The sequence below is a fragment of the Colletotrichum fructicola genome, assembly GCF_000319635.2.
Source record: "Colletotrichum fructicola Nara gc5 chromosome Unknown KSG_Nara_v1_contig01, whole genome shotgun sequence".
NCBI lineage: Eukaryota > Fungi > Ascomycota > Sordariomycetes > Glomerellales > Glomerellaceae > Colletotrichum > Colletotrichum fructicola.
Genome location: NW_027094051.1, coordinates 5,121,983 through 5,135,020, shown reverse-complemented (window position 1 = coordinate 5,135,020; position 13,038 = coordinate 5,121,983). Strand labels below are relative to the sequence as shown.

Here is a 13,038-nt window from a genome sequence, read left to right as displayed (position 1 = left end):
AAGTGCGATCATCCAATGAGACCCTGCGCGGGTGCGTCAGGGGAGAGTGTGGGCGGGACAGGCTGTCTGGAATGCGAGCTCCTCGTGACTGGCTTATTTTACCGGCAAAGTTGAAACACTGAAACATGGAACGACATATCCTCCCCGCTGGAGTGGGTCTCAATCCGGGGTCGAATTTCGGGCGGTCTTGGGGGATTCCATGATCCATGAGAGAGGGACGAAAAAAAGTTGCTCGAAGTTTCAAGGAACCCCGTAATCCCTGAGCAGAGGAAAAAGGCAGATGGCCCCGTACAGACGCTGACAGCAGAGCGGGCGGTATGACATGCAATCGCATCTTGCGGGCCGATGTCGCACCGTGACTTGTCGCATGGCGACGGCGCACGGCAAGCAGGAGAGCCAAAAAAGCACACATTGCTCGGTGGCTTGGCTTTTCTTAGCAGAGCGAGCGTGCTGGATGCCACGACGCGGCGGTAAATACGCCCACGAACAACAATGGGCAATAAGCTGCGAAACATGTCAGTCCCAAGCAGGAGGGCCCATCCACACCAAGACCACGGTTGCCGCTCAAGACGTGCCTCTCTTTGACATCTTTAAGGGGGTGAGGGTCCGCGCCCCGGACGCAGTGTGACGCTGAAGGAGATGCTGTGTGTTAGAGATGAACGCTAACAGGCGTCCAGCAGCGGGATGAGCCTGGCATGTGTGGGCTCTGTGTGAGCAGGTCATTCCTAGCCCGTCGGCTTCGAACGGGAACACGACGGTGTCGAACTGCTGCAATTTCTTACTTAGGTTGCCGTGCTCAGAGTGCCTGACTGATGTAGGTTTGACAGGGCGTGATGGGACGGGAGAAGCTCCCGTCAGGGTCAGGACGGCCCCGACGCTCATCGACCGGTTCGTACCAAGGGCGGCGTTGAACGGCTCATCTCCCCAGCCGAGGGATGGTAGAACAGTTGCGTGCCGCCACGGCCGACGCCGACATTGCAACATTCCGCGGCAAGCCCTCATATAGCAGTCCAATTGCCGCCGCGTGCCACAAGCTTGCCGGCAAGATGGCGAAGAAACAAACGGGAGGAGCTCTCGCTCTTTCAGAGCTTGGGTTACATCACTTTGTTCCTCCCCTGGCTTGGCTCTTCTGGGGCACAGAGTAAGACCTGACTTGTGAGCGGGACATGGGAACGACGAGGGTACAACGTTGTTTGTTTCCTCCCTTCCTTGAGGCCTGTCTTATTGACAGAGTCGACAAATTGGCGATAGACGCAGCGACTAATGGAATCGATACCGTATCTGTGGTGGGTTCGCCATGTATTGAAAACATGGACCCGGACAAAGGCGAGGATGCAGAGACAATCCTGCCCTTATTCAACGGTTTCCCATCCTCTGCGCTGCCATCCCTGCACTTAATAGCCAACTCCGATGGCCGACAAAAGGCGCAAACGAGGCGGCGAGAAGCACGAAATGCATGCCAAAGAGGTCATGCGATGCTCGGTTGCGCTTGCAGTGTAGTCTGTCCCTTCTCACACCTCCCCACTTGACTATATTGCGCTCTCTCCCTCTCTCTGTCCAAGGCCGGCCATGAGAGACATGCCTTCGCTACAGCTCGTAATGACCGAGATGGGCTATAACACGATAGGGCATATAGCCAATTTTCCTTTTTCGCGAATCCCGACAACATACCAAACGTGGCAGCCAGTTTGCTTTCCAGTCCTAATGAAGCGAGGAAACACAAAGCCGCACAACACGTGACATCGCAGATAGCAATACCTCGCCGGCCCGTTGCCAATCTGACAGACGTGTGGTGGCTCTCTGCAGAGATCGCTACATAGCACCAAGTAAGGGTGCTTTCGAGAAACGGGGAGGTCCTTTTTCGTTTCGGTTGACGATTTTCTGCGAGGCTTGGCTGTTGCTCCTGCCCCGGAATCCCTGAAGATCATACACGGAACTCGGCCGGAACAAAGTTGGAGGTACATATCCAGCACATACGGCCGCCCCCTGACCCTGAACATCCACCACAGCAAGGCCTGGTACGGGCACAAAAGTCGAAGCGACGCAACACCGCACGGCGTCAGCTACAGCGGACGGAGGTGCTCTCGCTGTGCGCGCGCATACACGCACACGTCGTGGGGAATCCGGGGTTTTGGCAGTCGGCGATAACCTGTCACCAGTCACTTGCGGTTCGCCCGGTTTTCCCATGCGATCAGTCGCACCTCAGACGCCCGACAGTCATCCGTCGAGCGGCCACGAGTTTGTCTACGGTGAGAAAACAAAACACGCTGCTGCGGCTGGCTGCCCGTCATCGAGCGTCTGTCTCTCTTACACGGCGATCCACCCGGCTGCTGCAGAGTCGTGTGGTCCCTTGGCACCCCTGGTCCCGACTGACTTCGACCTACCCTGGTCTCCTCCACAATTGGTGCAGCGCAGGTGCCGTTGTCCGTTTGTTCTCGTGGAGCGCTTGACGAGGACGACGAGCAATCCAACGTGCAGCAGACAGCGAGGGAAACATGAGAGTCGGAGATTCTGGCCAGGTTGTTGATTCCATCACCTTCGGATAAGCCCAGTAACGATACAACGCAAACCACATCGGAACAGTCATATGAGAAGCAGAGAGTGTGTTTCCTCAGAAGTGGCAGTCCCTTGTCGGTATTTCTCGCCTGCATTGATCACCGAGCCATCAGTGCCGGGCTCCGTCGACATCAGCGCAGCAATTCGTCAGCTCAGCGGAGCACCAGACTCGTCAACAGACGACGGGCTCCGTTTGCTGAAGGGCAGGATACGCAAGCCGCCTCCCACTTGAGGTACAATGGACAACGGCGCAAATTGACGCATCTCACGGAAGCTCCCACTCGACCGACGACAAAGATCCACGAAGACGTATATATGTGTGTGTGTGTGTGCCGCGCAACGGTTCAACCCAGTCGTTGGGCAGTCGTCGCTATCGCATCCCACATCTCTTGGCTCCGTCAATGAGCGCCTCCCCGAACAAACTGACCCCCCGTCCACGCTAAAAAAGACGGCAGCCCCCTTCTTCCCCGGCAGACGGGGGCTTTTGTTCTTGACTTGTCTCGTCCTAGCGCCTTCCCGCCCGTGGCCTCCCTCGATTGGAGCTGTCGCCCATTGTTCACTGGTTCAGCCCAGCAGATTCCTCCTGGACGTCCAGACTTCCAGACCCAAATGTGACAGGCCACCTGAGAGAGTGACACTTGGATCGCCGAAGGTACGGGACTTCCTTCACCTTGGTAAGGCAACGAAGGAGGAGGAGGAGGACGGTCTGTTCTTGTATGATCTGTTCAGGCAGCACTCATCGACACAACCTTGCTGTTCCGGAGACTTAGGCCCAGGGACAGAGAGAGATCTCTGGTCGATCTGTGATTCACCGCAACCCATACCCGGGCCCGCTAGCCATTTGCTTGTTGCTCGTCTCTTACGACGAGGGCGCAGCTATCGCCCATCTCTGCACGCTTTCTCCTGGGATCTGACCCGAGGTCAGCCCGCACTCCGCTTCGTGTCTTGAATTCCGCCTGCAACTAGCTCCTCACGTCCACATATCCGTACGGGGTCTCTTGCGCGGTGCACCACGAACGATTGGAAAGCTGTTCGTGCAGGAGTCAGGACAATACCTCCCGCGAGGTGCTCCAGTCCTGGTCGAATACCTGCCCCTGCTTTCATCTGGTCTGGCCTTTTTGGTCTCGTCTGTCTCTGTTGCTCCGCAATGGCCCACACTCCCGGCTCCGCGCGCTGCATCTAATCTGCATTCTCGCATCGACGAGCAAATAGAGTACTTCCAGCGCAGCCTCTCTACCTGCGTTTTCTCTTGCAGTGTGTGGTGTGCGCAGGCGCCTCGCTACGACGGCATCAGATACACGTTTCTACCTTGGCAGCCCGGGTCACGGTATTGCCTTTTGCTGCCCGCCGGGGAGCAAACCGCACGGGAAGATAGCATCCCTGATCCCGGCATTGTTGTATACTTACGAAGTAGAAGTCGTTTTGCAGCTGGAGCAGAATTGTCGCCGCCCTTGAGCAGCCGGCAGATCCAGCAGCAGCTCACAATCATCCTGAGCGACGCAGAGAGTGTTCCCAATCCGGAGAGAGAGTGCCCTTGGTCGCTTCTTGCTCGCCTTTGGTGGTCCTTCACCCAACAGGCGAGCGAGCGTCTTTCAGAAGGATGTTGGATTCGGACACCTTGCTTGGCTTGGCTGCCCTGGCGCACAGCTACTTGCCCTTTGGCGACATTTTCGCATTTGCCCTTTGCCCTTCTAAACAGCCCTGCTTTAACTAAGGTTACCCGAAATCTCGAGGTACCTTGGGTCTGGTACAAGCCAGTTGCAACATCAACGCCTCTCCCTGTCGTGCCTGTGGCCTGCCGTCGGAGGCCAATCGCAAATCGCCGTCTCATTCCAAAAGAGCAGAAAAGGGCCCTAAAGAGACTCAGACTCGCCGCACCCATCATTCTCTGAGAGTTCTGTTTATCATCTGGGACGACGCCTCATTGCAGTTGCCTCGCGCCCTCAAGGTAATTCGTCTGCCTACATCGTCCGCCCGTTTGCCTTTTTATTCTTCTTCCCTCTCTCTCTCTCGTCCTGCTTGGTTCCTTCATCGTTTTTACTTCTTCTACTGCTATTCCCCGCGTCTCCGGCCCTCACGCTGCACCGGACATCGCCCACCCCCTGGACATTGCTCTGCATGGGCAAGAGACCGGACGACATTTGAGAGCAGGCAAGCGTCAATACCGAGCAAGTAATTACATACACACACACACACGGGTGCACAAGCACACAGACACAGACACACACCATACACCTACCGAGGTGCCTTTCGACAGCCCAGCCAGACAGATAGGCACACACGCGACAGACTACATACACCTTTCGTCCCGACTTTTCAACGTTTCGAACCCCGGGTCTTCCGTCCTGTACATGTCCCATCGCCGCATTTAATACCTACTACAGTGTGCTGCTTTTGATTTCTTGGACCCGGGCACGCACGCACGACCACCTGAGCCTCGACCGAACCCAACAGCTGGATGGTGCTCAAGAGCCATCGCTCAAAGTCGGACATCAAATCAGTCGAGCAGCCATCGGGTGGACAGAGCTCCTGCTTCCCCATCGAGGTTGATTGGACGTCTTCGTTTGCGTTGTCGATATCCGTAAAAGAGTGGCAGCCACCAACAGCTCTGGGCGCAGCTCGGCGGCACGGGTACAGATACATCGACAAGGTATCAGGCCTCAGCTAGTCGCAGTTCCACACTACCTCCCTTCCCGCCGTACCTATCTTACCTTTGGTACCTGGCTGGACGCACGCATAACCCGTCCATTCAGCGCTGCAAACGAACATTAGCTTTTTTGTCAAGCCGCACATCACATCATTTGGAGACGAACGCTCTCGCTCGCCCGCCGCACAAACCAGAGACACCTCTCCTGCAATAGGGCCGATCTGTCGTCACTATCTTGTCTGCCCTGCCCTGCACCTGCACCAGGCACCCTCAGCTCAGTCGGTCAGCTTCCTGGGTACGGTACCTTGCAAGGACAGACAGATAGAAACAAGAGACATCAGAGGGGAACAAGACGCACGGAAACACACAGAAGAGGCAATTCGACAGCGTTGATTGGGAATTGTGTGCATCCCCGTCTCAAGCATCGAGGCAAAAAGCCAAACACGGGTTTTTGGGTAAGTGGGATTCTCAACATTGTCATGTGTTTGACAGACAGGCAGCGCAAACTGTCTCTCCTTGCCCTCTCTGGCTGGCTGTCCACAGTCATCCATCCACTCCGTCTCTCTGCCTGCGCTACCTACCTCACCTTACCTACCTTACCTTGCGTGGGCTTGCTGGGTGGTGTTCATTCTGATCTTCCCGTTCCCTGTGTCTTCTTTTCTTTTTCCTCCCTCTTTCCCTCGCTCTCTCGCACCCCCTCAACTCATCTTCACCTTCTCCACCATCAAATCGCCTCCAACCCGGTCGTCCATCAGTCGACGACGCATCCCTCTCTGGCGGCCGGCTTTCAAGTTTCCCATCCTCGCAGCCAGCAGCAGCATCGTGCACCCACTGGCACCGCCTAAAAAACACCCGGTCCCGTCTGGCACCCATCAATCAGGGCAGCCATCCATCCTCCCGTCCCAGCGTCCGTCCACTTGGCTCCATCCTTCAGGCCCAGGGCTCCCCTACTAGTCAGTAGGTAGTAGGTTGGGTTGGTACCTGGTCCAGAAGGAAGGGCGAGGTCAAAGGTACGAGTGTTTTGCGCAGATAAACTACCCGAACTGGCTTTGCTGCAAAAGTACATGCGGATTCAAGCTCTCTCTCTCTCTCTCTCTCTCTCTCTCTCTCTCTCTCTCTCTCTCTCTCGTCTGCTCTTCTCCGTCCCCTCCCCAGCAGCTCCAGCAGCGGCACCACCAATGCACCCCCCGGTCGTATCCTGGAAGGCACTGCGCACTGGAGACGCCCCAAGTCGAAGAGAGCTCCATGTCGGCTCCCCCCTTCAAACCTGCCCCCCCCCATCCCATCCCAAGCATCCCTGGCCCCTTCCCTCCGCTTCCGCTCCCCTTCCCCTCCCTCCTGCACTAAACTAAACGGTAGAGGGCCTAGCCTCCCGTGTACACTACTGGGAAGTACCTACGGTGTTGTCTCTCCTTGCCCTCTTTTGCCTTTGGGAAGACCCTCTCACCTGGCGAAAAAGACTGGAACGAGGTGCCATCTGCTCCAAGTTCAGGGAGTTCCAAGGGTGCAGTCTCCTCCATATTGGATCTGGTGCAGGCATGGAAGCAAGCAAAAAAAATCTCCTACAAAGTTATTAGCTGCCCGCTCCCGTCCTGTCTTTCGCCCCAGCTGGCAGCGGGCGCTCCATCCATCACCAACCTAATCAGCCTTACCGCAACTGCTTTATTCTCACTCTTTTTTTTCTTTTCTTTTCTTTCTTTCCCCGTCGTCGCTGCTGCTGCTGCTGCTGCTACTGCTGCCGCATTCTCGTTCCTCCCTCCCTCATCCTCGTCGTCATCCTCTTTCCATCCGCAAATCCTCATCATCCTCATTCTTGGTCCATATCTCACTCGCCCTTTCCTCCTACTTACTCCTCCTCCTCCCTCTGTGCATATTCCGCGCCTCCCACATATCCCGAATCCACTCTTTCTTTCTTTCACAAGCAAGGTACTTTGCCTCTCAACCGTGTTGTCCTCCTTGTCTTTGGCTGGGAACACACATTGTCAATCCTCCTCCTCCACACTCATCTTTCTGTCCAACTCTGCCCTCTTCACCCCATCGAATCTGCATCTGCATCTGCTCTTTTCCCTCGCTCTATCAATATTTTACGTGCATCCAGCTCTATCGCCCCCAATACCCCCAACGGCCTGGCTTTACGCTAGCACATCGCCCCCAGTTCGACCTGGTCTTTTGCTGACAGCTGGCGTGCTGCCTTCGTTTAGTTCGCGCCATAGAGAATTCCTGGAGAAAGTCACTGTCGCAAGAAAAAAAGTTCACACATACTCGTATATAATTCACCAGCGGAAAACCCAAAAACCTGCACCCACGCCACCAGCAAACCAGCAAACGGAGCAGAGTCACACACCTTTTGCCGCCCCAGATACCCCTCATAGATATCTTGACGAAACACCTTTGCGTCGAACCACCCTTACGGCCTCCTACCAACTCGCAAACTTTCCGACATTTTTTTTTTTGCACGTAACATTCTTCAGGAAAAACCAACAGCGGAGAAGCGTCATCATAGCGACCACAAAAGTCGCGATCTCGCATCCGACGTCCGAAGACCGACTTTGCGCTAACTACACCAAAACTCCTCGAGAATGACAACCACTGTAAGTTGCTTTCCCTTTTACTCCACGCGAGGTCCGGAGGGGGATGATGGACTCCCGGATGCGACGATGCGAGCGCGCGGCCGTGTGTCTCAAGACTGCGCCTAACTAGCGCCATCATGGCCCTTGGCTCGAGTCGCCAACTCGGCGCTCGGAACTTCGCCTAGACCTGGCAGCTTGCTCAAAAAAAGAAGGCTCGCCTCGTGCTGTCCATCATCATTCCTTCCCGTCCTTCGTCGTCCTCTGCTCTCATGGCTTCCACGTTGCTAACTTGTCACGTTTCACAGGCACGGCCAGGTCGCTTCCAGACCTTCCCAGCGATGGCAAACGGACGAGACGAGAAGACAGCACCCGGAGCGGCGCAAGCCTTCGGCTCCAACCACCTTTACACCACAGGATCAAACATCTGGACAACGACCTATGGGGGACCAGCCAAGGCCAACGCCGGAAACGCCAGAGCCGAAGACGCATTCACAACCCAGCCGTCGGGCTCTGGCGCACTCGCCGCGGGCTCGGAGGCAGACACTTGGGGTCAGGGCCCTTGGAACCAGGACGGCACCCAGACCCGATCTGCTTCCGGAAGCACGTCGCCAAACCGCACACGCGACAACCTGCACAATAGCACCTCATCATTCTTTGACAATGCTACCATCGGACAGGGCCGCGGCTTCATCAACGGCCGGCCAAAGTCGTTTTTGGAGGAGGACAAGGAAAATACCAGCTTCGGAGCCAGCTTCAACAGTCCGTATGAGGGGTACGCCAGACAGGAGAAGCGCGGCTCGAAAGAGACTGCGTATCTGGCCGGCCTGGGCGCTGTTGGTGCTCCCTCCAGAGACAGCAGCATTCCTCCCTCGCGCCAGTCTGATGATTCGCACCACTCGCCCCCTGCGTTCCGAGACACCTTTGGTGGTTATGGCCATACCCCGAGCAATTCAATCGCCTCGACTCGTCCCATGCCTGCCCACTCTTCGTCCTTCCCCTCGCAAACCACCAACCAGCGCGCTTTCCTGGCGAACAACAGGCAGATGGAGGATTCAGACCTTGCCTCCACGTTCAAGAAGTCCATGACTCTGGATGATGGGTCCGGAATCGCCCAGACCATTGGCGGTGGCGCACCGGGCTTCCAGTTCAACCCTGGGTCTCAGCCCTGGAGGGCAGACGTCAACGGAGCCTTCCCTGATGCCTACGCCGACCCCGTGGCACAGCAGCAGTATAAGCGGGGCTCCATCGCCAGCATCTCTGGCACGCCGGCTCAGTACCGTGTCGTCACCAGCCCCAAGACGTATGCGTCCCAGCAGACTGATCCTTGGAGGTCATCGTCTCGCGACCTGAGAATGGTCTCGGATGGCGACCGGCGGACCCCGGTTCAGCCCTTCATCCCGGCCCAGGCGCCTACCTTCTTCCCCACGGGGCCTTACTATAACCCCAACTTCGCCGGACAATTCGCTCCCCAGGTGTACGACCCATACATCAGGCAGCAGATCCCCATGCCCGGATACGGACTGCACATGGCGCCGTACTCCATCTCCGGAGTGGTGCCGATCCGTGCTACCAAGGACCAGGACCCGAGCAAGGGCATGCGCAGCATGCTTCTGGAGGAGTTCAGGTCCAGCTCCAAGTCCAACAAGCGGTACGAGCTTAAGGACATTTACAGCCACGTCGTCGAATTCAGTGGCGACCAGCACGGCTCCAGGTTCATCCAGCAGAAGCTCGAGACGGCGAACAGCGACGAGAAGGACCAGGTCTTCCGCGAGATCGAGCCCAACGCTATCCAGCTGATGAAGGACGTCTTTGGCAACTACGTCATCCAGAAGTTCTTCGAACACGGCAACCAGGTGCAGAAGAAGGTGCTGGCCTCCCAGATGAAGGGCAAGGTCGTCGACCTGTCGATGCAGATGTACGCCTGCAGAGTTGTTCAGAAGGTAAGTTCCCGCATAAGTTCTCGCATCAATCTGTTACTGTCCCTTTACTGACTTTTCACAGGCCTTGGAGCACGTCCTCGTTGAGCAGCAGGCGGAGCTCGTCAAGGAGCTTGAGCCGGAAATTGTCAAGGTTGTCAAGGACCAGAACGGCAACCACGTAGTCCAAAAGATCATTGAGCTCGTCCCCCGCCATTACATCAACTTCATCATGGACTCGTTCCGTGGTCAAGTGAGCACCCTGGCCTCGCACATGTACGCCTGCAGGGTCATTCAGCGCATGCTCGAGTACGGCACCGAACAGGACAAGGAGACGATCCTCGGCGAGCTGCACAACTCAACCCAGAGCCTCATCACCGACCAGTACGGCAACTACGTTGTTCAGCACATTATCGAGCACGGCAAGCCCGAGGACCGCTCAAGAATTATCCAGCTTGTCATCTCCCAGCTGGTCACCCTGTCCAAGCACAAGTTCGCCTCGAACGTGGTTGAGAAGTGCATTCAGTTCGGCACCGCGGAGGAGCGCAAGGGCATCCGCGAGCAGATCACTTCCCAGGCCAGTGACGGAACCAGCTCGCTGCAGTTGATGATGAAGGATCAGTACGGCAATTATGTGATTCAGAAACTGCTCAACCTGATTGAAGGCTCCGAGCGCGAGGCCTTCATCGAGGAGATGAAGCCCCAGTTTAACCTCCTCCGCAAGACGAGCACTAGCCGTCAGCTTGCGGCCATTGACCGGCTCCTCTATGCCACACAGACCCTTCCCTCCAAGTCCGGAGGATCTCAGGCCGACTCTACCGCACCTACCCCGGTTCTGACGATGGAGCCCAACAGCCCTCAGAGCAGCAGTCCTCCCAGCACGAACGCCAGCGCCATCGGCGAGGTCGCGGACGACGACAACAAGTCCGGGGTGCCCGGTGGTGTGAGCCTTAAGGTGCAGGTTGAGGAGGCTTAATGCAAACCTGCTCACGAAACTTGGTTCGGTATGATGGCGTCACGGTTGCTTCGAGGTACTACACAAATGCATCACGACACGACACGGACTTGATGATCCCTGCCGTGGGTATCACGTCTCCCACTTAATCTCTTGTTTTTACAACACCCCCGAATATGCAAAACGTAACACATACACGGCTGGCAAGGTCAACGGTAGAAAAATTGTTTGGACAACATACTTTTTTGGGGGACCCAAAAAAAAAAAGGGCTGTTTTGGCTTACTCGTGTTTTCTTCTCCTCTTGATGCTTCCTCTCATTCACACACTCCTGGGTCACACGTCTTCAGAATGGTGGAGTATCAAGGGACCAAAAGGCTGAGACATGTACGCAAGGTTGGAGAACCGGTCAAGGGTGGCAAGGTAGACGTTCACGGGTGCATCTTTTTTGGGGTTCACGGGCGATTCACGTGGGCGAGGTTGAACTTTTGTCTTCATGTATTTTATTGGAATTATCGTGTCTATGCGATACCAGCGTCAGTCTGACGGATAGACCTGTCAATAGACAAGTGCAGTAAAAGTACAAGCGATGAACACGTATGCAATGGGGTCGTATGTGACGGTACTAGGACGGACATCCAGGCAAGTTCGTCTGGATGTAAGGGAGTCGGATATCCGGTGCATCTGGAAGGCATGTCCGGCGACGTCCCAAGATGCCCACGAGCTGACAGCTCCGGTCAGCCAATGCAAAGTTGCCCGATTCGGGGAGTACCCAGCATTAGCTAATCAGGGGTCCCAGCCATTACATCATGGCGCCGACGTTAAGCGGTAGGCTTTTGTGCCAGTCGGGCACCTGAGCTAGCTCCGACATTGGTCCCGCAAACCCCTGTGCGCCCCCACGTGTCCAATCGTCCCGCAGCAATTATCGTGGGAAATTGGGCCGGGTGGGCGTTCCGACCTACAACGTCCCGTCCCGCATGACTGATTCTCCCTCGTTTCTTCTCTCTCGCAACCTTCAATGCACCGCCCACGATGTCGACGACACGACTGACCTTTTTGTACCCGCATCTCTACCGCACCCTGCGCGCCAGCGAGCCCAGGGCATCGTCGACATGTCGCAGCAGCAGCAGCAGCAAACGGGCCGCCGCCGAGGTTCGGAGGAGAGGGTACGCCGCCTTCACGCCCACACCCGAGGCCCGACAGTCCGGCTTTGCGCCGCGGCACGGCAAGGGCATCGAGCCTGTGAAGGCCGAGAGCGAGAAGGCGCGCAAACCGGTGCCGGCGTCGAAGCCTGAAGCAACCACCACCACCACCACGCCGGAGAAGACCCCCGACTCGTCGGCAGCCAACCCGAAACCGAGCGGGACCGCATCCGAAGACGGGTCGGCGGCGGACACACCGACGTCAACGGCACCCACGAGCACACCACCACCACCGGCCGGCGAGGAGCAACAGCAGGAGGCGGAGGAGGCCAAGGCGGCGAAGCAGGAGGCGCGGGACCAGGCCAAGAAGAGCGGGCCGCTGGAGGCGGTCCTGCAGATGGGACCGCCGGAGCAGGTCGCGAAGCAGCACCCGCACATGGAGACGCCGCCGTACGTGCACCACTTTGACAGCTTCTCGCTGGTGAAGCAGCTCGGCGGCGGGGGGTACACGGAGGCGCAGTCCATCACGGCGATGAAGGCCATCCGGGCGATTCTGGCGCACAATCTGGATGTGGCGCAGGAGAGTTTGGTCAGCAAGAGTGATGTGGAGAATGTGAGTTGTTTGCGTTGCTGTGAAGGTTAGATTGGAGGTACTGATGCAGTTGTAGGAGACGTATCTGTTCAGGGCGGCGTGCTCTGAGCTGAGCACCGAGGTGAAGAACAACCAGAAGCTAGCGGATGAGGAGATGAGGCAGAAGAGGACGCTGCTGCAGCACGAGGTGGACATACTCACGCAGTCGCTGAACCAGGAGCTGCTGACGCTCAACGATAACGTTCGCGGCATGTTTAACGATCGCAAGATGGCGGTCAGGGAGGAGCAGAAGGCTGGGGAGAGCGTGGTAAGTAACCGTCGTCACCCTTTTTCTTGCTCAGGGCTACATACTAAGACCATCAGATCCAACAAATCAACTACAAAATCAGCCTGCACCTCAGCAGCGACGCCAAGTCCGACATCGAGGGTCTGCGGTGGGTGCTCATTAGGAGGTCCGTCATCGGGATCCTCTTCATGGCCGTCGTGACGCTCGGCACGCTGCGGTACGGGTCGTACGTCTCGCATGAGAAGCAGAAGGAGGCGGAGAGGATCAAGAAGCAGGTCGAGCTGATTAAGAAGTCGCATGGGAAGAATGATCATAGCTCGTCGCCGGATGCTGCTGAGATTTTGGCGGCGAATTAGACGACTGGGGTGAGAGGGGA

The 13,038-nt window shown here is 56.8% G+C and overlaps 2 protein-coding genes across 2 annotated transcripts; both read left to right on the top strand.

Moving 5' to 3' along the window:
* Positions 1–7,782: 7,782 nt before the first annotated feature.
* CGGC5_v001443 (Pumilio-like protein 2) lies at positions 7,783–10,665 on the top strand (the record flags this gene model as incomplete). Its single annotated transcript, XM_032034494.1, has 3 exons — positions 7,783–7,794; positions 8,079–9,713; positions 9,775–10,665. 3 exons carry the CDS (start codon positions 7,783–7,785, stop codon positions 10,663–10,665), a joined length of 2,538 nt encoding a protein of 845 aa, XP_031886450.1.
* Positions 10,666–11,674: 1,009 nt separating this feature from the next.
* Positions 11,675–13,018, top strand: CGGC5_v001442 (Uncharacterized protein; the record flags this gene model as incomplete). Its single annotated transcript, XM_032034493.1, has 3 exons — positions 11,675–12,397; positions 12,453–12,683; positions 12,740–13,018. 3 exons carry the CDS (start codon positions 11,675–11,677, stop codon positions 13,016–13,018), a joined length of 1,233 nt encoding a protein of 410 aa, XP_031886223.1.
* Between the last annotated feature and the right edge of the window lie 20 nt (positions 13,019–13,038).